Source organism: Oncorhynchus clarkii, chromosome 20 (genome assembly GCF_045791955.1).
Source record: "Oncorhynchus clarkii lewisi isolate Uvic-CL-2024 chromosome 20, UVic_Ocla_1.0, whole genome shotgun sequence".
In the NCBI taxonomy this organism is placed as follows: Eukaryota; Metazoa; Chordata; class Actinopteri; order Salmoniformes; family Salmonidae; genus Oncorhynchus; species Oncorhynchus clarkii.
In genome coordinates, this window is record NC_092166.1 from 53,155,759 (window position 1) to 53,181,591 (window position 25,833).

Below are 25,833 nucleotides of genomic sequence, written 5' to 3' on the forward strand. Positions count from 1 at the left end.
TCTCCCACTGTCTTTTGTTGAACTTATTTACACCCAGCTCTGTTTTGGATTGGTCCAAGATAGCGTTGACCATTTTGATATCTGTCTACTGCTTTACTGATTGTGTTCTATGGCTGCGATAGGAGACAAGTCCCATGTAAGGTCACTGAAGAAGTGCTTTTAGAAGCTGTGTGTTCAATTACCCTGGTGGTATTGGCTGACTGCCTCTATGCTGGATATTATGGACTCAAAGCAGAACAATTATTTCAGAATGTAAGATTGTTTAGATTTTTTTTTTAGTTGTATTTCTTAATGTATTTAAAGACATGTTCCGGAACTTTGGCGACTACGAAGCGGGCGTTTTCCCCACATGGGCCAGCCACCTAGCAATATGAGTTCAAGCCAATGAGCTTTAGCTCCTCGCCATTTGAGTGACGGCTAGCAAGAGGCGCAAACACAGCAGAGTAAGTGAGAGCAATGACGTGGTGGATATGTGATGTAGAATGCAATTTTCTGGGACTAATTTCGGTTCATGAGTGTTCCGTTCAGAACTACTGGTTAAGTATACAGAAGTATATCTTTAAACAGGGAAATCCCATTGAGACCAACGCCTCTTTTTATTATTTTTACAAGGGTATCCCGCACACAATCATACAAATTTACAATTCCAACACAATAAAAAAATACTATTTACAAGCAATTGAAGATAAGTAACTTACAAAACATGATCATAAAAAAACAAACCTGTTCCTAAGTGAAAGTCAGACATTGGAAGGGCCCTTGTTAGATGAACTACAATGCTTTTAACTCCAGAAAGGTGTTTAACTAATTTTACTGAATAGAATGATATTGTAAGAAGGCATTTGGAATAGCTTCATTTTTAAACAGTATGTTTCATCATGCTTGATGTTCTTCAGGGGTGAAAAGGATCATGCAATATTAGACATCGTTACACTCACTTCTGCGCACATATACCATTGACGTAACCCATGTTTTAGCAATGCACTTGTCACCCAGTAGATGGCGCTAAATAGTACATGTAAGGCTGGTGTTAAATGAACATCCCCAGCAGTGCAAAAGTCAATCATGATTTACATTTATAATAACACACATCTGATTCGACCGAACTGCATCTTGATCACTTACGTAACGGACCTTATGTTTTGATTATTTTATTGGAAAAGGTCCCTTTACCGTACATCAGATCAAAGAACAAATGTGCCTGGCATTAGTTCACATGGGTTTTACAGACAATGTTTTCTTCAGGTATTCAGAGGAAATTAAATCCACCTTTCAAACAATGTATATTAATGATGAGGCCATCTGCGCTCTTTTAAGGTCCTTACTACTGAATAGTGTCTGTTCCAGGTGCATAGGAGTCAAAATAAGAATACTGGAAAAGATCGAGACTGCACACTGTCGAAAAAAGGAATACATTCAAAACGGAAGCTTAAATACAAAATATAAATGTTTATTAAAAAAAAACTGGTGCAAAAATCGAAGTTGAAAACAAAGTTTCAGCCTCATGCCATCATCATTGTAAATTCGCACACACATCTGGCTTCTATTTCAATAATAATATGTCACATGATCAGGTGTCCTTAATGTTTTGTATACTCAGTGTTTATGTTTTACATACTTTTTATTTATTTTTGCATGTCAAGATGCCTTTGTTGTAAATGTTTTCGCGCCACATTGGTGGCAGTTGTGAAAAAAGTAAATAATTGGAAGTGTTGCAAAGTTAATTGAAGTTAATGCCACTGTTGATTTATATAATTATTTCATTGAAAACTCTTCGGAACCCATAGCAGCCATCAACGGCCTTTCTTTAAATTGCTATTGCGGCAGCGAACGGCCACGTTTTTCTAAAATTATCAGTGTCACAAAATGTACTTTCTAACAAACTGTTGTCGTATTCGCGTGGCTGTTGTCATCAACCAGAAACCGGAAAGGTATGCTGTCATTTTACTTTTTAAAATTAATAAAAATCACTTAGTCAGGTCCATAAGTATTTGGACAGGGACACAGTTTGCATCATTTTGGCTCTGTACACCACCACAATGGAAACAATCCAGATGTGCTTTACTTTTAGACTTTCATCTTTACTTTAAGGGTTTTGTGAAAATTATTGTATGAACCGTATAGGAATTACAACCATTTTTATACATAGCTCCCCAATTTTAGGGGCTAAAAGTAAATTGGACAAATGGATTAAATATATTTTTTCCTATTCAATGTACACACAATACCCCATAATGACAAAGCAGAGACAGGTTTTTAGAAATTTTTGCAAATGTATAAAAATAAATAAACTGATATGTAAATGTTATAAGTAAGACCCTTTACTGAAGCACCTTTGGCAGTGATTACAGCCTCGAGTCTTAGGTAAGACAGTATAAGCTTGGCACACCTGCATTTGGGGAGTTTCTCCCATTCTCCACAGATCCTCTCAAGCTCTATCAGGTTGGATGGGGAGCGTCGCTGCGCAGCTATTTTTAGGTCTCTTAAGAGTTGTTAGATCGGGTTCAAGTCCGGGCTCTGGCTAGGCCACTCAAAGACATTCAGAGACTTGTTCGCAAAGACACTCCTACGTTGTCTTGACTGCGGGCTTAGGGCCGTTGTGAACCTTCGCCCCCAGTCTGAGGTCCTGAGTGCTCTGGAGCAGGTTTTCATCAAGGACCTCTCTGTACTTTGCTACGTTCATCTTTCCCTCCACCCTGACTAATCTCCCAGTCCCTGCCGCTGAAAAACACCCCCACAGCATGGTGCTGCCACCATGTTTCACTGTAGGGATGGTGCCAGGTTTCCTCCAGACGTGACACTTGGCATTCAGGCCAAAGAGTTCAATCTTGGTTTCATCAGACCAAAGAATCTTGTTTCTCATGGTCTGAGAGTCCTTTAGGTTCCTTTTGGTAAACTCCAAACGGGCTGTCATGTGCCTTTTACTGAGGAGTGTCTTTCCGTCTGGCCACTACCATAAAGGCATGATTGGTGGAGTGCTGCAGAGATAGTTGTCCTTCTGGAATGTTCTCCCATCTCCATAGAGGAACTCTGGAGCTCTGTCAGAGTGACCATCAGGTTCTTGGTCACCTCTCTGATCAAGGCCCTTCTCCCCCGATTTCTCAGTTTGGCCGGGCTCTAGGAAAAGTCTTGGTGGTTCCAAGACTCTCGGATGGGGCCACAGTGTCTCCTGACCCCTCCTGTCTCAGCCTCCAGTATTTATGCTGCAGTAGTTTATGTGTCGGGGGGCTAGGGTCAGTTTGTTATATCTGGAGTACTTCTCCTGTCCTATTCGGTGTCCTGTGTGAATCTAAGTGTGCGTTCTCTAATTCTCTCCTTCTCTCTTTCTTTCTCTCTCTCGGAGGACCTGAGCCCTAGGACCATGCCCCAGGACTACCTGACATGATGACTCCTTGCTGTCCCCAGTCCACCTGGCCGTGCTGCTGCTCCAGTTTCAACTGTTCTGCCTTATTATTATTCGACCATGCTGGTCATTTATGAACATTTGAACATCTTGGCCATGTTCTGTTATAATCTCCACCCGGCACAGCCAGAAGAGGACTGGCCACCCCACATAGCCTGGTTCCTCTCTAGGTTTCTTCCTAGGTTTTGGCCTTTCTAGGGAGTTTTTCCTAGCCACCGTGCTTCTACACCTGCATTGCTTGCTGTTTGGGGTTTTAGGCTGGGTTTCTGTACAGCACTTTGAGATATCAGCTGATGTACGAAGGGCTATATAAATAAATTTGATTTGATTCCAAACATCTTCCATTTAATAATGATGGAGGCCACTGTGTTCTTGGAACTTCAATGCTCCAGAAGTATTTTGGTACCCTTCCCCAGATCTGTGCCTCGACACAATCCTGTCTCGGAGCCCTACGGACAATTCCACAAAAGTATGTGGACACCCTTCAAATTAGTGGATTTGGCTATTTCATGCCACACCCGTTGGGGACAGGTGTATAAAATTGAGCACACAGGCAAACATTTGCAGTAGAATGACCTTACTGAAGAGCTCAGTGACTTTCAACGTGCCACCTTTGCAACAAGTCAGTTCATCAAATTTCTGCCCTGCTAGAGCTGCCCCGGTCAACTGTAAGTACTGGTATTGTTAAGTGGAAACGTCTAGGAGCAACAACGGCTTAGCCGCGAAGTGGTAGGCCACACAAGCTTCCAGAACGGGACCTCTGAGTGCTGAAGAGCATAGCAAGTAAAAATCATATTTAACACTTACTACCAAGGTCCAAACTGCCTTTAGATGCAACGTACAAGAACTGTTCGTCGAAAGCTTCATTAAATTGTTTTCCATGGCTGAGCAGTCGCACGCAAGACTAAGATCACCATGTGCAATGCCTATAATCGTCTGGAGTGGTGTAAAGCTCGCAGCCATTGGACTGGAGCAGTAGAAACACGTTCTCTGGAGTGATGAATCACACTTCACCATCTGGATGTCTGACAGATGAATCTGGGCTTGGCGGATGCCAGCAGAACGCTACCTGGCCCAATTGCACTGTGCCAACTGTAAAGTTTGGCGGAGGAGGAATAATGGTCTGGGTCAGTTTTTCATGGTTCGGGCTAGGCTCCTTAGTTCCAGTGAAGGGAAATCTTAATGCTACAGCATACAATGACATTCTAGATGATGTGACAACAGTTATTGGAAGGCCCTTACCTGTTTCAGCATGCCAATGCCACTTGCACAAAGTGAGAAATGGTTTGTCAAGATCGGTGTGGAAGAACTTGTCTGGCCTGCACAGAGCCCTGACCTAAACCCCATTGAATACCTTTGGGATGAATTGGAATGCTGACTGCAAGCCACACCTAATCACCCAACATCGGTGCTCTAATGCTTTTGTGGCTGAATGGAAGCAAGTTCCCGCAGCAATGTTCCAACATCTAGTTGAAAGCCTTCCCATAAGAGTGGAGGCTGTTATAGAGGGGGGACCAACTCTGTATTAATGCCCATGAATTTACACTACATTACTTTTGATAATGTAGTGTATTTTGGTTTATGATACGGATTCGGACACGTCCTCCTTGCACTTTTTAAACAGCGTTGTTGAAGTTTGATGATGTGAAGTTCTGGGAATAGCTCCCAGATTAGACAATCCTGTCATAATCACTTGGTTGCTCACAGGCGAGCTCATCAGCAGTGGAGCAGGATTGCTCTCTGTCTCTTGGAAATAGTTGCAGTGCATAACTCGTTGGTTATGTTGTCTTGTTTCTACTTATGTCATTCATATGGTAATGGATGCTTGCTATAGCTAGCTAGCTCTGCCAAACAGGAAAAGTGTGTGTCGGTATATTTGGGCTGCGTTTGCGAAGCATAGACCTCAAATGTCACGTTCACAAGCTAGGCTCACAGAAAATCAGCTAACTAGCCACCGGAATGGAGATTAGAGTAATTTATCTGTTGTGTTTAGGTCATAGTTTGTAATGTTTGCTAGGGAAAGATATTCATAGGCTATACATTGCTTTGTTTTCTATTATTTGACAGTTTAGCTGTAGTGTTAGGGTAGATTCCTGCGCAGTGGGGCTCATATGATATTGAGTTGTAGTGATATTTGTTTACATAACCAGCGACAAGCTGCTTGTTTTGTCCTGTTTCTACCGATGGAAACTGCCCCAGCTTCGTGACTAATTAGTTAACATTGGCAGACTGTAACGTAAACTCACCCCATTCCGTACAAATGTGCGCAACCGCAACATTCAAACGAGGCTGCAAAGAAAACTAATGGGACTGTAGCGACCAGTGTTACCAACACATTTTCAGGGTATGTTGCTGGAGGCAGGTTTTTTTTTTTATTTTAATTTTTAATTTTTATTTTTAAATTAATTTCAAATCAATACATAAATCACATGAGGGAACACAAGCATACATAGATTACAAACAATAGACAATCGAGCTAGGGGGTACAATATCACATTACAATTACACAAGGACCTTAAGGGACATGCATATACTTACAATTCTAACAGCTTTTTTGTTAGTAGGGCATTTAACTGTCTTAAAATACAGTTCAATTTCTTTTTGTAGGGTACGAAAATGTGGTTGATTTGTTGCTAAATTACGTTGTGATGTCATTGCGTGATAGCGTAAAACTGCGTCATTACGTAGAATACACAACAACGTTACTCAAATTGACTGGCCATCTCAGCGAAAAATATGATTTGACATTTGTTCAGGTACAGACGCCCACTCTTTTCTGTTCTTCTGGCTGTATAATTTTTATTGAGACATGTTGATTGATGTTGTAAGTTTTGTTCAAGATCAAACATTCGCGACCAACTGTATTCATTGGGTTTGGCTTGTCAAACCCCTACTACTGCAGCTGCAGTCAACCAACAATGATTTGCAATTTGTTGCTGCTGCACTTTTGCAGCCAGGCACGTGTGTTGTGACTGAGTGTGCGACAGAGAAAAACGTTTTTGTGTAATTTAGAGGGGAAATGCGTGCATTTTAGCATTTGAGTCACTTTTCAAAAGTTGCTAAAAGTAATAAAAAAAAAAAAAATTAAGTAACTAAATGTGTTGCTAGGTGCTGTTTGAAAAATAAGTTGCCAGAGTAGTCTGAAAAGTTGCTAAATCTAGCAACAAAATTGCTAAATTGGCATCACTGGTAGCGACTGTGTTGACTTCAAAATCTGGGGTGTGAACTACATTTCTATTCAATCGTTGATCGACATGGTAATGGCTCTATAGTATTGGAGAAAAAACGGACCCTCGGTTACATCGTGACGTGTCATGCCGTAACGTACACCATGCATAAAGCAACTATTTCTGTCTTACAATCTCTCTCCACCTGATGTAGCACTTATCTCATTGTTTAAAAACAAGAAATGGACAGTGACGGGGTTAAGGGGGGTTGCCTAGTCATTTTTTTCGTCATCACAGCCAGCGATCATCAAAAACCCGATTCAAATTCGACACAAACCTTCAAATAGGTATGTATTGACACATTATATAAACTCTTTCTAGTGTTTTATTTACATTTTAGAGGCGATAAGGTGATAAGTTGGACAGATCGAGTGGAGAAAAAGCAATTTTCCCCCACATCTCTCCTTCTCACTATCACGCATTAGTTTTGCTTCCCCACCCGCCATTTTTAAAAAGACCGGACGGGGCTCATTGCCTTCTTGAATTATGCACGGGAAGCGTTTAGGTCATGTAATTGATTATGTGGGAAAGGGTAGAAATTGTGCTTTACAATGGTATTGACATTACAGTTGATCTGGAAGTATTATGTTTTTGGGGCGCTAAAATAAGGTCAATTGTACGGACCAAGGCGATGTACAAAAGTGAGTGAGTTACGTTAGTAGTCTGCCAGGCAACAAAACGAGAGTTGGAAGCAACATTGTACTGTCGTGACGTTTGTACCAAATTACCTCAAATAATCGATCAGAATATCTAAATATCATAGCCGTCATCCATCAATCATTTGCTAATTGTTACCTTATAAATCTCATTCTGAATGTCGCAAAATTCATGAATAGCCGTCATCGCATTAAGGATAGTTACGACATGACAGTGCTTCGTTCGCGATGCTGTCACTTGATCGTCTCCCTCCCTCCCTACAAAGACAATCAGCTAACTATGCCCATCGAAGTAGATGAAGAATTATTCTAAACATGTATGGCTAAATTGCACAGTGTCATCTTTTACTTTCAACATCCTAAATAAATAAACAATGGTTGATGTGTTGAATCTGTAAACCGTTGTGCCACATATTTTGACTTCTTACAATCTATGAAAAGTAATCTGACCATGGGGTTTGAAGTGTATAGCCTTTATGGTTATAATCTGACCTGTCTATGAACATATTCATGAGCGTATTTTTGTGTACTCTATCATGTTGGATTATCCATCAATCTGACATACATATGCACACCATGATCTGAGAAATAATCTGTCCACTAAGTACTTCATACAATTATTTTGATTGATTGAAAGTGCTGTGTAGCATCATGATGATACTGTTTAAGGTTTACTCTGTGTGTGGATTAGGAGACATGTTACTGTATAACACAATTTATTATAGAAACCCCTAATAGGTGATTATTAGGAAGAGAGTATGTGTATGGTTGAGAAAAAGAGATGAAGGAAGAGAGATTATGTTCCTAACCACAATTGTATCCTATTTGTTACTCTGCCCCCACTCCCCTCCCTTTCTCTCCTTCTACCTCTGTCAGTGATAGTGAGGGAAGTGATGTGGAGAGTCAGGGGTCAGCAGCAGAAGGCAAGGAGGAAGAGATGATAGGAAGGATAGAGATGAGGAGTGGAGGGAGAGCGGAAAAGTAGGGGGAGAGGAACATGTACAGGAGGAAGAGGAGGGGGAGGAAGAGCACACCTGAGAGAGGACCCTACGTTTCCATGGACTGCGTCTGCCCGAAGTCCCATCGGTCACCCTTGTACTACACAGACTGGGCCTAAAGTGACAGTAGCAGGGGTTTTGGAGTTGTTTTTAAACGTGGTAGGAGTTATTTTTCTTCTGGTGTTTAATACCAACCTGTCTGCCACCACATCCAATTCACTAAGTTGTTGTCAAAGTAGGCTGTTATTTCTACATTTTGTGTCAGGCTGTAATAAATCTTATTGAGGGAGGCTATCAACATTTTGAAATAGTCTCTGAATAGTTGTTTGCATTTTCTATTTGTTACAGAAGTAATAATCTTTGTCAATCAAATAGCCTACTTTGTGGTAATATAATATATATAATATTTAGAAGTATAATATATTATACTTGGTACATTTTGAGTAATTTATTCAAATGTACTAAAATGTAAAAGATGGTGCCGAAGAACACGTTTTACATTCTCCCAACCAATTGTGCAATTTTGTTATTTTTTTGGCATTTTGTGTAACTTATTTTTTAAACTTATTAACTTATTATCCTACCAAGGGGACATTAAAAACTGTAACATCTTATGTTTCACCGAGACGTGGCTGAACGAAGATACGGACAACATAGAGCTAGAGGGATTTTCCATGCACCAGCAAAACAGAGACGCTACCTCTGGTAATAACAGCTGGTGCGCAATGTCTAATATTAAAGAAGTCTCGAGGTATTGCTCGCCTGAGCTAGAGTACCTTATGATAAGATACAGACCACATTATCTACCAAGAGAGTTCTCATCTGTATTACTCGTAGCCGTCTATTTACCACCACAAAATGAAGCTGGCACGAAGACCGCTTATGACCAAATTTTTACCAGCATATCACATGTGCCACCAGGGGGGAAAAAAATCATAGACCACTTTTTCTCCACACAGAGAGATGCATACACCGCTCTCCCCCGTCTTCCATTTGGCAAATCTGACCATAATTATATCCTCCTGATTCCTGCTTACAAGCAAAAACTAAAGCAGGAAGTACCAGTGACTCGCTCAAAACGGAAGTGGTCAGATGACGCGGATGCTACACTACAGGACTGTTTTGCTAGCAAAGACTGGAATATGTTCCGGGATTCATCCAATGGCACCGAGAAATACACGTTGATGACATCATCCCCACAGTGACTACATGCATATCCCAACCAGAAGCCATGGATTACAGGCAACATCCGCATCAAGCTAAAGGCTAGAGCTGCCACTTTCAAGGAGCGGGAAACTAATCCGGACGCTTAGAAGAAATCCCGCTATGCCCTCAGACGAATCATCAAACAACCAAAGCGTCAATACAGAATTAAGATTGAATCCTACTACACCGGCTCTGATGCTCGTCATATGTGGCAGGGCTTGAAAACTATTACGGACTACAAAGGGAAACCCAGACGTGAGCCTACCAGATGAGCTAAATGCCTTTTATGCTCGCTTCGAGACAAGCAACACTGAAGCATGCACGAGAGCATGGTAAGCGGTACCGGAGCGCCAAGTCTAGGACCAAAAGGCTCCTCAACAGCTTCTGCTTCTCGCTGTTTATTTGTTACCTATGTATAGTGACTTCGCCCCCACCTACGTGTATAGATTACCTCAACTAGCCTGTATATAGCCTTGTTATTCTTATTGTGTTACTTTTTACTATTACTTTTTATTTTAGCCTACTTGGTAAATATTTTCTTCTTGAACTGCACTGTTGGTTAAGGGCTTGTAAGTAAGCATTTCACGGTCTATACCGTGTATTCGGAGCATGTGGCAAATAAAGTTTGATTTGATTTAAATACTTTAGAGTTGTGTGTTAATAGTTTTTTGAAAGTGAGTGTCTACACAAATGAAGACAACATTTGTGTTATTCCTATTGACATGAATGTGGTGTCATGTCAAAGAAGATGTTGTGCAATTTAAAACTAACTTAACTTGTAATTGTCATTTGTTCTTTGTTTTTGAGCTATATCTGTCTGTTTGAAATGTGTAAGAAAATGAGCTTTAAAATTCTAATTAATCTACTTCAGCATTCTAGAATTCTGTTCGGGTCTAAAGGGTTAATTAGGCAATTTTCTCTTGAACCATATGGTGTATCCACTATAACTCATGGATACTATGGACACAGATATAAACAATAAGGTATGAATAATTTTTAAAAAAGTTATTCATGTATAAATGACCAGTTACCATAGATTACCTATTAATTACCGAATATTCCAGTAACTTTGGTAGCTTTGCAACCCTAGGATGGATGGATGTACAGTATTATGTCACCATAGGAAATATGCATGTCCGTCACAATACTAGTCTCTGATAGGCTGGATTGTCACCGACTTGATACTGGGGTCAAGTTAAGGTGATTTTGTACGATAGTGTTGACATGTGACAATGCATAGTAAAGTCCTGTCTTTATTGATTATTGCTGGTATGTTTGTTTGAAACAGTATAATGGGTATGTATCACTAATACACAGATGCACGTGGTGCACACAAAAAAGTACTGCTCTTTGAACCGCCATGCCCAAAACACCCAACATCAGTGGCCATGAGGTACAGAGAACGAGTGTTGCTTTGCATTGAGCTGAGGAATGATGGCCTAGTAGTTAATGTTTAATGCCTGGCTCTGGTGAAAATTTAATCAGCATTGGCATTTTGGAAAAACAAGACACAGAGAAGAAAAGCTGGACCGAATCTTTCTCGGAAGAACAATCAAACTCAAAAGTATAAACACCTCTGTCTGATTTTACTCACTAATTCATCTCTGCAAACTTGTTCACAATATCTAGTAAATACAAAACACAAAAATTGTCAAACACTTTAACTTCTTCAAATCAACCAGGTTACCTGCCATATTACAAACTTTTTAGATGCTTGATCATATTCACCACCTGTGCATAACCATATCCATCTATAAGTCTTGAATGTATAGGATTCCATCAGAAGCTACACTGCAGCATCTACAGGGATAGGCAACTGGTGACCCGCGGGATGCATACGGCCCGTGGACCAATTTAAAATCAGGGTGGGGGGGGACTCGGTCAGGGTCTCAACTAAGAGTTAGAATAATACAATACAAGGTTCAATTTTGGAATTTAGTTGTGCATCAGCAGTCTCTTAATTAGCTCATGTCATTGGTAAATTAGTCTAGCTAAATTAGTCTAGCTATCTGAACTTGTAGTAAGCAATTACCGACCAGGGTGAGGCCCATTGATCATAAGTTATCAAATTAAAAACTGCAAACATTTGCCTCCACCCTATGGCAAAATGTTTAGAATTGCTTGAAATGCGCTCTACAACTGCAAAATCTTCTCTCCGCCACAGTGTGGATGTGTGGGTACGCAGACCCACGAGCCACTGCAGCCCCTCATAATGACTCCAGACCCCCATCATAGTTGCACATCCCTGACATGCAGTGCCTTCGGGAAGTACTCACACCCCTTGACATTTTTTCCCAAAACATTTTGTCAAAGACTGAATTTAAAATTGATTAAATTGAGATTTTTGGTCACTAGCCTACACACAATACCACATGGTCTTGAGTTCAACCCCTTTGTTATGGCAAGCCTAAATATACATTGGCAAACATTTACAGAAAATATGTTTTCACTTTGTCATTATGAGGTATTGTGTGAGATAAAAATAAATACATGTAATTCATTTTCAATTTAAGCTGTAACACAACAATATGTTGAAGAAATCAAGGTGCATGAATACTGTCTGAAAGCACTGTACCTCTGTACTATCTACCTCTGTACTAAATGTGGTGCTGTTATCTCAAAACAGTCCTTCTGCATTGTAAAACAATTTTACAATATGTTGTGATTTTTTGTAAAATGACTGACATGGCCCCGTAGAGGCCCCCAGGGGCCAAATCTGTGGGGTTTCCATTTCTTAATCCTTTCGGGGTACATCAATGTACCTATGTAGCATATTTGGTGCTGTTATCACAAAACAGTCATTCCGAATTGTTAAACAGTATTACAATATGTTGGCATTTTGTAAAATGTCTGCTGTGGCCCCAGGGGCCAAATCTGTGGGGGCTCCATATATACTGTAAATATTTTCAGGGTACATACATCTACCTCTGTAACACATTTGGTGCAGTTATATCAAAACACTACTTCTGAATTGTAAAATGTTGTGTTACTTTCAGTGGCCATTTTGTAAGATGGCTGCCATGGCCTGATATGTAAATAATTTCAGGGTACATAAATCTACCTCTGCAAAATTTGGTGCTTTTATCATAAAGTGAACTGTTGTTATGAAAATTTCAGCTTAGCCGCCCCACTACCTGGGAAGATCCAGGAGAGTCCTCCGGGAACCAGAGCTGTGGGAATGAAGAGAGCAGCAGCACTCTTACTAAATGACAACACATAGAACATTGCCTGGTCTCTCGAGGAGAACGTCAAGCCATCCAAAATCTGTAGCAACAATAAAGAGACAGTGATACACCCCACCCTGAAGGGGATGCTGCTGTTCTTGTTCTCGGTGTAGAGGGGTGAGTGCAGGCCCAGGCCCAGGCCAAACAGGGTGCCCATATTGCGCAGGAGGCTGGCGAAAGGAGTGGAGTCCATGTAGACCCACTCGGCTCTCACACACCACTTCTGGGCTTTCTCCAGGGACCACAGCAGGTCCACGCCTATAGCTTTCAGTAGCTCGTAGAAGCCCACAGCAAAGGAGAGCAGAAAGAGGGTGGTGTAGAAGTACTTCTTCAGACTGGCTCCATAGATCCACTGCACTCTGGAGAAGGCCTCAGCCACCATGATACCTGCCATGGATATAGACAAGAACATTTTAGAACAAAATCAAAACCCGATACCCCTCTTACACTGTAAAGAACAATCTAGTTGTTTTACAGTAACTTACTGGCAGCCAGTAACTGTAAAATGCAAGTTTTAGTATTTTACCATGAATTCGAAAGAAGATTTGGTTTAATAGCACATTGCTGTAAAGGTTTTGTAAAATATTTACTGTAAAAGGTACAGTATGTTACTGTAAAGTTTAATGTCTGTCAGTAAGTTACTGTAAAAACAACAGGATTATTTTACAGTGTACTTGCTGATCCAAACCAAGCCCATCCGAGCTGTACTGTGCCGGCCTGGCTGCGCATTCACCACAGTTCCTGGAAAGGACGACAACTTGAAAGGAAAATAACCAAGCCTGCACAGTATGATTCAGGTTAGCACAACCTGCTAGGGGTACAAGCTGCATCTTGAAGTCTCAGTCAAGCCCTGGCTCTCTGACCTGTGATGACCCCACTGATGACCTGGTGTGGGAAGTGGGCAGCCATGTAGACTCTGGACATGCACACCAACAGCTCTACTGTACACAGCAGCATCCAGAGCCCCACCTGCAAGAACCTGGGGAAGAACAAGACACTAAGGCCCTGCTCCAAAACAACAATATATCTTACCCCCTAACCAAGTTTTTGTTTACAGATTTGTCCTCCAAAAAATCTATTTGAGGTCCAGAAAAAGGGCAGTTAATTGAAAATATATAAGTCCAACATTTCTACATACTTTCTATCTACAGTAGTTTCAGATGTTCGACGCATAACATCGGCTGGCAGGCCATAGTTTTCCCACCCCCTGTCCTAACCTCTAGGCACTTTGTGTGGATCTGAAAGCACTGAATTGGGTATAAGCAGTAACAACACTATTGACTCCACTTCTCTTTTGACCCACCTGTACAGGAGAGGGGGGAACCGCCTTTCTGTCGCCACTGAGAAGACAGCTGTTATCATCACGTACCACACCCCAGACGAGCCCATGGCATGACCCGAAGGGCTTCCTATTAAAAACAGCACACTTTGGCTTCATGAACTATTTTGGATATAAGCGTTGGCTAATGCACACACACATCTGGCTACCAGGGATATGATGAACATCTGGGCAAAGTCCCTTTGTTCAGCAGCTATTGTCTGCATTATTTTCCCGTCATCACATTACACCTCTTTCCCATCCCTGATTGGTTGTCTCATTTAGACAGTGGACACACACCCTGAAGATGCAATTAGCTAAACAACAATTACACACTACACTACCCACTGAATTCCTTTCCAGATAAGATTATTCTCTTATGTATTTACCCTGCGGAATGGGAATCGATAAGTGCAAAGGTGTTATGGCCCTATAGTACTGGTATCAGTCATTTATGACATACAGGCCAAGCAAATAATGCCTTGTAAGAATTCACAGATGAGTAGGTAAACCACCACTTTCCTCCGAATTATTGGCCAACGTGCAATCATTGATAAACAAACTGGACGATCTACGATTGAGACCATCCTACCAACGGGACATTAAAAACTATAATATCTAATGTTTCACAGAGACGTAGCTGAACAACAATACTGGTAATATAGAGCTGGCTGGCTTCTCCGTGCATTGGCAGGACAGAGCAGCTACGTTTGGTAAGACGAGGGGCAGGGGTGTGACTCTATTTGTCAATAACTGCTGGTGCGCGATGTCTAATATTGAAGAAGTCTCGAGGTATTGATCGCCGAAGGTAGAAACCTCATGATAAGCACTAGACCACCCACAACTACGTGGACAAACACAACTCCAAAACAATCATTAAGTTTGCTGACGACACAACAGTGCTTGATCAACAACAATGATGAGACAGCCTAAAGGGAGGAGGTTAGAGACCTGTAAGTGTGATGCCAGGACAACAACCTCTCCCTCAATGTGAGCAAGACAATGGAGCTGAACTCTCTAGACTCTAGACTCTGGCACACATGGCATTGCCTACCTGGTCCAGTTTCACAGGTGATAGGGAATTGTTTTAAGGCAGGGGCTGGATCTGTCCCATAGAAGCGGGTATCATGGACCCACCAATAGGGTCTCTCTCCAAATAGAACCCTGCCATGGAGAGGGAACATCACTCAACTCTTTGAAAGTCCCGACTTTGTAATATATAATGACAATTTCAGTTTTAAATTATGTTCAAGTCACCGTATGTTTTTGTTAATGTGTACTAAATCGCAATGTGTACCAAAATCCATGAAAAACAAATGACAGAAAACCAATTTAATCCGCTCCTTACCACTTCATGACCAGGTTGAGCCAGTCCCCGATGACAGCCACCCAGATGAGCTTTACACCCACGTCCCTGCGCAGATGGAACCAGACTGGGAAGAAACAAAAGAAGGTGGTATGCAGGTCAGCCACTGTAGAGGCTAGGCTAAACCAGCCCTCATAATGCCCATACTGGGTCTGCAGATGGATGGCCACTTCCACCCCCCAGCTGTGGAAAAGATCCATAACTGTGGTGTGGATCCAGATCAGTCCCCAGGGAAGATACACCAAAGCTGGGCGAGGATTGGAGAATGGTCAGGAGCGGTCCTCTTGAGCTCCAGGACTGTCATGCAGTCTGTTGTTCCCACTGGACTTTATTCAAGGTTAGGGCATTTGTTTGCTTCCAGGAGGTTGTTGCAGACACACTCTGTAACCTTTAGCCTGCACATGGGCAGACTTGGTGATTTGGAGGCCAGTCTGAGGCCCCTGGCCTAAGTGATATTTGGTTAACCCTACCCCACCTTGTGGGCAAAACATTTGACTGGTGGTGGAGATTAAAAATATATATATATAATTTTAAAGTACATTTCCAGCAATTCTACACATTTTGCTATGAGTAGAGAAAATGTTGCAGTTTTAAAGCTAATTACCCGGAAATTCTACATATTTTGCCTTGACTTATGCCATGTTCTTACTATATATGGTTGCCTAATGGTAAGTCCGCCACTGAGCCTACACCCCTCCTCCTGCTCCCAAAAGTGGTAAACAGAGGTGGTCTGCTCTGGAGTGATACGCTAGCCCCTGGAAACAGGATGACTGTGCAATGGTGAGTGAACGTTTTTCCACTTCAGGACTATACGTCTCTTGGTGAGGATTGTAGCAAGGACACTTCAAGTAGTCCAATGAAAATTGATTGACCTATCTATGTCTCACTACTTCAACCACATCCATCATTGGCATGTGAAACGAATGGAACTCAATCCATTGAAAATTCACTATTGACTTTGTGACCTGCTATAATGATGTCAGTTCATTGGCTATTTCCTTCCCAGATAAAACCCTGGCTTGGGGGTTGCCTTATCAGACTTATTTACAGTACAGTGAGTACCATATCTAGGACCTAGTGTTATTGGTAAGTTATCTTCTCAGCATCTCCTGAGTAAGTCCAAAACCATTTAATGATTGATTCCTTTATGTAACCGACCAGGTGGGCAAGCTGCAGGATTCTGGCCAGACTCAATTTTCACAAAGTCGTCAGAAATGTATTATATAACTGACAGATTATGGTCTGCAAGTTGTCAAAGGATGGGCGTATTTAGCGTATTGTGTGTATATATATATATTTGCCTTTTTGTAATTCAAATGTTTTTTTATTTCTTATTTTTTTAAATGTGTTGTTTAAAACTGGAGAAAAAGTGGGCTTAGGGAAGTCTGTGCATTTGTGTGACTCTTTTAGTCCTTATCTTATCCATTACATGGTCTCACAAGGACATCTTACTGTATTACACATAAAGCAGACTGTAGTGTAGTAAAACATTGGGTTTTCACTTCAATAGAGAAAAGCGAATGCAATGCATGTTTTCCACGCATCCCCTTGCTTGGCTTGTTTTGCCACAAATTGTATTGTGGAGGCTATTTGTTGGGTTTTTAATTTGAATTCCACCGGTCAATCATAAATGAAGTATTTTTGGCTCCATTTCAGGGTGAGAGACACAGAGACACTGATTGACAATTGTTTTTACCTGTCCTTTGTACTTATTTGTATGGCCTCTATCCTTAGTACAACCCTCCCAAACACCCCTGCCCCGCTGTGTTTTATTACACGTGCAAGGTCCAAAGATCAGGCTGTACATGCCTGTGGGTGGTGGGACCCTCGGGTATAAAAACAACAGGCAGACTCATGCATACAGTGCTCTCACACCCCATCACATCTCACATTGGCTTTCTAGACTGACAATTCACTAGGGACAGTTCGAAAATGGAGGCAGTCATGGATGCCATGCAGGGCTATGGGGTGAGCACCACTAATTACCTTCAGACCAACTATAAGGACGCCCAGGGTTTGTTCCTGTGGGTGTCCTGGGCTGCTGACCTCAGGAACACCTTCTTCATCTTCTTCCCTCTCTGGTTCCACCTGCGGGAGTCAGTGGGCATCAAGCTCATCTGGGTGGCAGTGATCGGCGACTGGCTCAACCTGGTCTTCAAGTGGTGAGTCGTACTGCCTATAAATGTGTTCTGTGTGGTTTATGCATGTGTTATGAAGTCATTTATATTGGTACCCTTCAAATAAATGGTTACTGGGATACCAATTCAGAACTTGATCAAATGTGTCCCTTCGGCTACATCTGGCACATTGACATGTCGATAAATGTGCACAGTCCCTGTCAATTTAATTGAAATAAAATGCAACCGACTGAAATTCCCCACATTCATCTTAATTCTAAGTGGCTTGTGCTTTCCTTCCTAAGGATTCTGTTTGGCGAGAGGCCGTATTGGTGGGTCCATGAAACACCTTACTACAGCAATACCACTGCACCTCACATTGAACAGTACCCAATGACCTGTGAAACTGGCCCAGGTAAGAAGCATCACTTTACTTCCATATACTTCTACCGTAGTGCTTTTATGACATGAAATATACACTCCCCTATGTATTTATTTGGAAAGTGAAGCTACAGCTTTTCATTTGGTTTTATAATCCAGCATTTTGGATTTGAGATCAGATTTTTCATATGAGGTGACAGTACAGAATGTCACCTTTTATTTGAGGGTATTTTCATACATATCTGTTTTACCATTTAGAAATGAAAGCACTTTATGTATCTAATCCCCCCCCCCCAATTTGAAAGTGTCATAAGTATTTGGACAAATTCACTGTGAGAGTATTTTCATACATAGCTGTTTTAGCATTTGGAAATGAAACCACTTTATTAAAAGCACTTCACAAACATTTTTACGCAAAATGACACACTACATTATTTACCATTCATTTCTATTGGGCACAACATAATCCGAAACGCAACCAAAACAAACTGCAAATGCATCCAACAAGTATCTAATCAAAAGTTTTGTATTTGGTCCCATATTTCTAGCTGACAATGACTACATCAAGCTTGTGACTGCAATTTCTTTGGATGCATTTGCAGTTTTTGGTTGTGTTTTAGATTATGTTGTGCCCAATAGAAATGAATGGTAATTAATGTATTGCGTCGTTTAGGAGTCACTCAACAAAACACTTTCATTTCTAAACGGTAAAACAAATATGTATGAAAATACCCTCATATTAAAGTTCACATTCTGTGCTGTTGCCTCATATGACGCCTCATTTTCCTCAAAACATTTGATCTAAAATCCAAAATGCTGGAGTATAGAGCCAAATTAAAAGTTTTCGCTTCACTGTCGAAATAAAAGTTTATGGGAGTGATATGCTATGATTCAGGGAAAATAGCCAACGTTTTATAAGTAATGATGTTGAGAATATTCATGGTTTACGATATTGTACAGTATTGTGTTGGATTTTCATTTTACCTGAATAAAGTGCTATGGCCATTGACTGAAGTATGCCTTTCTGTCTGCGTGCCTGGTAGGCAGTCCCTCTGGCCACGCTATGGGAGCTGCAGGCGTCTACTACACACTGGTTACCTCCATTCTAGCCATCATGCTGACCAAGAATAAGACGGGATCTTCCTCCAAGGGCCTGTAAGTTCCAGAACATTCAACCCCTCTTGTCCTCAATGATCTTGTTCTTGTTTGCCATTTTTCGTTCAGTGCTTGTCAGTTTTATGCTACTTGTCTGTGCAGCACTGTAGTTGATGATTTACCCTAAAAACTAACTTCAGTTAGTCGAAGGGAAGGGGATGTGCAAAAGATTCCGTTCGAGTGGTTTTGTTGTAAAATCAAAAGGAAGCAACAGTCGATTAAAATGATTACATGTATCAGTAGAAGCCTATTCACCTGTAGTGACACAGGAAAAACAAATTCCCCTGCTGTGAATAATATTTATTTGCACATTTACTGGTATTCACGATTTATTATGCAGTCTCTTAGCAGCCAGGCAGATTTCAAAATGCCTAAAGATGCATTTGCTGATGGTTCCTCTCCCTCTCCCCTTGTCTGGGCAGGTATCTACGGGGCACTCTGTGGGCGTTCTTCTGGGCGGTCCAGGTCTGTGTGTGTCTCTCCAGAGTCTTCATTGCTGCCCACTTCCCCCACCAAGTCATCTGTGGAGTAATCACAGGTCAGTATGAAGCCCTTACACCAGCCCTTATAACAACCCTCACAAATATGGCACAAAATGTGTAGATTGTTCAAATACATGATGCTAATATTACGTTTTCTATTTGATTTCCAGGTATGGTTGTGGCCGAGGCGTTCAACAGAACCCAGTGGATCTACGGAGCCAGTCTGAAGAAGTACATCTACACCACCCTCTTCCTGCTCTCCATCTCTGTGGGCTTCTACGTGCTGCTGAAGGCTCTAGGCGTGGACCTGCTGTGGACCCTGGAGAAAGCCCAGAAGTGGTGTGTGAGAGCCGAGTGGGTCCACATGGACTCCACTCCCTTCGCCAGCCTCCTGCGTAACATGGGCACCCTGTTTGGCCTGGGCCTGGGCCTACACTCGCCCCTCTACACCGAAAGCAAGAACAGCAGCGGCACCACCCTCTTTAGGACGGGATGTATCGTCACCTCGCTGCTCCTGCTGCACCTCTTTGACTCCTTCAAGCCCCCCACGCACACTGCCGCTGTCTTCTACCTGCTGTCTTTCTGTAAGAGCGCCACTGTCCCCCTGGCAACCGTCAGCATCATCCCCTACTGCGTGTCTGGAGCTCTCAGCAGTGTACAGAGCAAGAAGTATTTGTGAGGTCGTTGGCGGCCGACATGCACATAGTCTCGTGTATTCGGATATGACTCCAGAATTGAACCGTGCTGTAATCCTTAATCATTCCATGCATTGACTTTCTTCCCAAACTGCCCAAGCGATCAACAAGCCATTGTGTTCTTTGTCTACCCTACTTTCATCCAGTCACCCACTGTAAAGGTCTTACTTTCTTATCTACACACAGTGTGAACACTATGATGAAAGGATTATCCAGTGAATTACTCAGTGGCACTTTAGACACTGTGGTTTGATTTGTATCAAAACTGATAATTTATAAGTAGTTCAGTGCGAACTCAGGAGTCCAGAAAGTTAATGTTCCTGTTTTGAAACGAGATAAAGCCGAATTAAATCCAGGAGAAAATGAGCCCAAAAGCTCTCTCAGGGACTTTAGTGGCCTGCTTTACAGTGCGTTCTAAGAATATGTTATACATGAATAACTTTGTTAATATTTGTTTTGTAACTGTATTTTTCCTGTTTAATATATTTTTAGAAATTCTGTCAGATATTTATAATAAAAATCTTTCAAATATATCACTGACTATGTGCTAACACTAGTATGCATATATTTAGGGATTGGTTCAGACACATGGTTCTACATTCAGTTTTTAAATGTTTCCTATCATTAATGACACGTTACTGATAAACTATCAGCAAGTCCACAACACTGAATTTGAACACATTTGAAACTGCAGCAGTGGTAAAACTAAAATCATCACACTATCAGTGACATGCGTCTACAAAACAAGTACACATTGTAAAAAAATATACTATTTGTACAGTACATATAAACAGAGCCAAACCAGTGGTCATCAACCCTATATGGAGCCCTGGACTTTAGCCTCATGCTCACTGATAATCACTGATGACATAGGTCCACACGTCACACAGCCGTCACTCCCTGCAAGTACTTAGAACAGACAGCCATGGCTGAACCATCATTATTTGACTGCCGGGTTTTTAATCGATAGAGTCTGGCCTGCTTTTTGTTATGCATTTGGTTATGTATTTGCTAGCCTCAAAGCAGACACAATAAAAATGAGAATGTCCAAACTTATTTCACTAAATACACTGGCTCGCAGTTGGCATTTAATTTCTGTAAGGACCTCGCTTTGTGCACGGGGGACTTGTCATGCTGAATTAAGAAAGGGCCTTTCCCAAACTGTTGCCACAAGTTGGAAGCACAGAATCACATAGAATGTTACTGTATGCTGTGGCATTAAGATTTCCCTTCACTGTAACTAAAGGGACTAAACCAAACCATCATCATCCACCAAACTTTACAGTTGGCAAAAAACTGGGGGGGACAAAAACACAATTTCAAAATGTGGTGGAACATGTCCCTCCGTCCCCAGGGAAAGTTGCGCCCCTGCCAACATGTAATGGTTTCTGAGAAGCTGAATTATATGGTTTTGCACTACACATAAGGTAAGCCTGTCCCTGCTCATACCTAAGTGTTGCTGCATGTGGTCAAACCTCCGCTCCCAGTCCATCTTCAGTTGCACCTCCTGGCCCACCTTTAGGACTGAACCCACAAAGCGCAAAGCCTCAGCCCCCTGCCATGTCACCTGCAGCACCGGCACATCCCCAATCAGCACGCGGTCATCTGGCTGGAGATGGAAGATACTAGGTGTTAGCCTGTGTCCGACCACTTCCAGCCCACCTCAACAATGGTCCCATCCTTATCTCACCAGAAAGAGAGGGGTAGTTCAGTGACTTTGTAGTTCAGAAACGTTGGAGCTCGACATTGAAGCCTTGAACTGTTTCTTTCTTCCTACTGATTTCTTCTTTCAGTTCACCAGGTGAGCAGGGTGACAAACTGAGGTGACAAACTGCAGAGAGAAAGACAATTTGCCAACATCAAAATTATGATGACGGTCAGTTGAAAACACCTCATTTATGCCAAGGACTCTCGCCTTTGTAAACATTTAGCAGTGGTAGCCACAGAACCGACAATACGTTCAGATTCTTCAGCTGCCAGTAGTAGCTACAGATGTAGGATATTAATTTGACCACTCTGTGGCAGGATAACTTTACTGCAATGAAGGAAATGTCAAACTTGTAGTGTATTTGAGGTCTAAAAAGGTTTCTGAAGCTTGTAATTTCCACTTGGAAATTACGAAAAATATGTCAACACTTACAAAAATGTCCATTAATTATAATTCACATATTAATGAACATTTCTTGTTGCTGCAGGATTACTTTCCTGCTGTAGCAAACTGTCTCAAATTAAGATCCTACATCTGTTTCATACATCAAAAAGACGGATATGAATTAACCAGCGCCCACTTGTGGCTGTTCGGCTACAAAACATTACCAGGACTAGGCTACATTACATTTCTTGACGCAGAAAAACATAGCAAATGCACACATCTAACTGCGATTAGGCTACTGCATGTATAAAGTTGTCAATGAAAAATCTGACATATTCTTAATTTCAATGTGCAGTCACTACTCACAAAAAGTCATTGGAATGAGCATGTGCGTTGGGACGTTAAACACAACTTAGACCCATGCCTGTTAGGTCTGGCTGGCTGGCTTGATTTATTGTGTGGCTAACATGCTTTTTGATTGACATTTCTTCATGGCATTGGAAGACTAGACATTGTGTAAGAAATGTCTCTCTGCCTCTCAACAACTAGCTAGCTAACTAAAGTAGGCTACACACAAAAAGAGGACTGTAAGTTACTGTAAGTTACTGTAAGAATGTTAGCTAGCTAGCTAGCTCATGCTAACTGTAGTCTAATGTTGGCTTGTTACTTTTCAGCTAGCACCTTTTCAGCTAGCAAGCTCCTGACTGTGCCAAGTCTTAAAAAAAGCACAAGGCAAACAAATATTATGTTACTCTCTCTCAAACCTCTTACATGTAAAAGTCCTTTTGACACTGAACTGCCATATTTAAAGCTGCAATATGTAACTTTTTGGGCGACCCGAATAAATTGGCATAGAAGTGTCAGTTATAGATCTGCCATCCTCATTGAAAGCAAGTCTAAGAAGTGGTAGATCTGTGCTATGTGCACTATTTCTATTCTTCCTGCGCTTAAGTAGATTTTCAGCATTTTTACTTTCGGTTTTGTACACAAGCTTCAAACAGCTGAAAATACAATATTTTTTGTTATGAAAAATATATTTCACCGCAGTTTAGACGGTACAATGATTCTCTACACTATACTTGCTTGTTTTGTCACAAACTGAAATTAGGCGAACTATTAGAAATTTAGCAACATGGAAATGGCAGAGCGATTTTAAAGAAATATAATGTCATAAATCCAAGGTACACTCAGTAGCTCTATTTTAGATCCCTGTAATATGGATGTGTTTATTAAATTAACTGGTCTATGCAGTAGCTCAATAGCCAGAACTGTCTGCGTTCTTTCGGCAGCAAAGAAACAAAAGCAACAGTAGCTAGTATTTCCGATTTCAGGTTCTGCCTTCTAAATAAAAGCCTCTGGAAATACTTTTCAAGCGAGAATGGGTTATAGCAGGAATATGAGATTTTACTTTTGAAGATAGCCGACACCTACAGGTTAAACTCAAATAAAGCATACTACCTATACGATCTAATGTTTTCTGCAAGCGGTTCAATTGCCATTGCAAACAGGAGGGTGGAGAGAGGACATCCCTGTCTTGTGTCCCGTACTAAAGTAATTTAATTCAATATGTGTATATTTTTGCTTTAAGATATTTTATAATATTTTTATTAGATGTATTATTTCAGCTGGAAAGTTTTGAATAGAAAAGGCCATTTATGACAAAGTATTTTCAGCAACAACAGCCATTCAATCTATATCTTGTTTTTTAGTATTCAACTGAATCATGTTCTTGTATTCGTTTGTAAGTTTATATTTGTAATACACCCTGTTTGATTGATATGTATCAAGTCTGGTAAAACTTTTGCCATTTTGTTGCTTAGGAGCTTTGTTATTTTATTGTCACAATTTATGAAACGTATGGGTCTGTAATACGTAGGGGACTCTACAGCTTTTCCTTGTTTTAATATAACTGAAATAGCTGTCTGATACGTGGACCTAGGAACCACTGAATTGAGTGACATGTGTGTTGTCATTTGTGTAAATAGGTGTGCTACTTTTTCCCAAAATATGAAATAGAATTCTATAAGAAAGCTGTCCAATCCTGGTGCCTTTCTAATATTTAGTATTAGTGCCTGATATTTATTTTGGGGCGGTCTCTGTTTTTAGTGATACTTTTCTGTCTGCTGATAATTGCTGCATGGTTGTTGAGTCTAAGAAGACTATAGGATCAGTCCCACTGTTTAATTCTGATTGATATAGATTTTCAAAGAAGCTTTAAACATTTCCATGAATCACATTGTTCCTAATGAACACATCTGTACCCTTATCTTTTAAGATTATAACTGGTTTGGCATGTTTTGTGAGCGCTGTGAGATGTTTACCAGGTTTATTTGCCATTAGAATGTAACAGGTATTGGTATACATGAATACAAAACTAAACTTATTTGCAGATGATCTCCTGATACACCTGACCAATTTTGAAAACTCAATGCCCCCGCTCGCTAAAGTATATTTTCAGAATACTCTACAATCTCAGGATGTAAAATTAACGTTGAAAAAGAACAACTCATGATCTACAGCAATCCTTTAAGTGGACCACAAAAAAATACCAAATACTTAGGATGCTTGATAAGTGACAACAAACAAATATATAAAGATAACTTTAGCCCATTACTCAACATTATGAAAGCAGACCTAATTAAATGGAACAATCGTACCATACATTTGACAGGTAGAGTAGACCTCTTCAGAATGGCATGGCTCCGAAGGTTGTTATGCTTATTCTCAGTCATACCAACTACTCCACCAAATAAATAATTTTAAAAAAGTAGACTCACTCATAAGACTTTATATGGGCAAATGAAACTCACAGAATAAAAAAGGAACGTTTTACATCTTCCTAAGTCTGAGGGTGGTTTTAACCTTCCAGACTTGGAGTTGTATCAACTCTCCACCCAGGGCTTTTACTTTCTACATGTAGTTAAATACACTGAAGAGGAACAACGGGTACATATTGAAGATGCATGCGCATGTTCATCCCCAATCTTTTCACGTGTCTATTTTCAAAGGATAAAACTACGAACATTTACAACTTCATAGTTGAGAACACTATATGGAAGAAAATGTAACCTATTCTACCAAAACTAGTATCACAATATCACAGATATAAAATGGTGCAGTGATGATGCAAGCGTCGGAGATGTGTGTGTGAGCATGTGGGCCTGGGCAGGGGTAATGTAGTTGATTTTTGTGGGATGTCGTTTGTCTGTTGTATTGTTGACAAAAATAAAATATTGAAAACCAGAGATTAAGCAGCTTTCAGTTTCTGTCTTTCTTCTGGCAAGCTTTTCATCTCCCTCCCCCATCAATCAATCACATGTATTTATAAAGCCCTTTTTTTTTTTACATCAGCAGATGTCACAAAGTGCTATACAGAAACCCAGTCTAAACCCCCAAACAGCAAGCAATGCAGATGAGTTCACAGAAGGTGGGATGGTCCTGGAGTGAAAACTGAAAATGCCCCTTCTTTCCAGAGAGTTCCATTACAGCCTATAGGGAAAGGGGGGAGAGATA

The 25,833-nt window shown here is 41.0% G+C and overlaps 2 protein-coding genes across 2 annotated transcripts; one reads left to right on the forward strand and one right to left on the reverse strand.

Moving 5' to 3' along the window:
• Positions 1-10,702: 10,702 nt before the first annotated feature.
• Positions 10,703-15,790, reverse strand: LOC139376495 (glucose-6-phosphatase catalytic subunit 1-like). Its single transcript, XM_071119138.1, has 5 exons — positions 15,381-15,790; positions 15,087-15,196; positions 14,018-14,123; positions 13,578-13,693; positions 10,703-13,101 (listed from the first exon to the last, which is right to left on the reverse strand). Exons 1-5 carry the CDS (start codon positions 15,596-15,598, stop codon positions 12,593-12,595), a joined length of 1,059 nt encoding a protein of 352 aa, XP_070975239.1. The 5' UTR covers positions 15,599-15,790; the 3' UTR covers positions 10,703-12,592.
• Positions 15,791-17,238: 1,448 nt separating this feature from the next.
• LOC139376496 (glucose-6-phosphatase catalytic subunit 1-like) lies at positions 17,239-20,761 on the forward strand. The gene is made up of 5 exons (XM_071119139.1): positions 17,239-17,560; positions 17,821-17,930; positions 18,940-19,051; positions 19,474-19,589; positions 19,704-20,761. Exons 1-5 carry the CDS (start codon positions 17,331-17,333, stop codon positions 20,210-20,212), a joined length of 1,077 nt encoding a protein of 358 aa, XP_070975240.1. The 5' UTR covers positions 17,239-17,330; the 3' UTR covers positions 20,213-20,761.
• The last annotated feature ends 5,072 nt before the right edge of the window (positions 20,762-25,833 follow it).

What these genes read in the sequence shown, in the direction of transcription:
- LOC139376495 (XM_071119138.1), bottom strand. Translation starts at nt 15,598, where the DNA reads ATGGATCTTTTCCACAGCTGGGGGGTGGAAGTGGCCATCCATCTGCAG. An exon ending in CTCAACCTGGTCATGAAGTG is followed by an intron (nt 15,197 to 15,380) that starts GTAAGGAGCGGA and finishes TCTCCATGGCAG; the next exon opens with GGTTCTATTTGGAGAGAGAC. An exon ending in CATCAGTGGGGTCATCACAG is followed by an intron (nt 13,102 to 13,577) that starts GTCAGAGAGCCA and finishes TATCCATGGCAG; the next exon opens with GTATCATGGTGGCTGAGGCC.
- LOC139376496 (XM_071119139.1), top strand. Translation starts at nt 17,331, where the DNA reads ATGGAGGCAGTCATGGATGCCATGCAGGGCTATGGGGTGAGCACCACT. An exon ending in CTCAACCTGGTCTTCAAGTG is followed by an intron (nt 17,561 to 17,820) that starts GTGAGTCGTACT and finishes TTCCTTCCTAAG; the next exon opens with GATTCTGTTTGGCGAGAGGC. An exon ending in CATCTGTGGAGTAATCACAG is followed by an intron (nt 19,590 to 19,703) that starts GTCAGTATGAAG and finishes TTTGATTTCCAG; the next exon opens with GTATGGTTGTGGCCGAGGCG.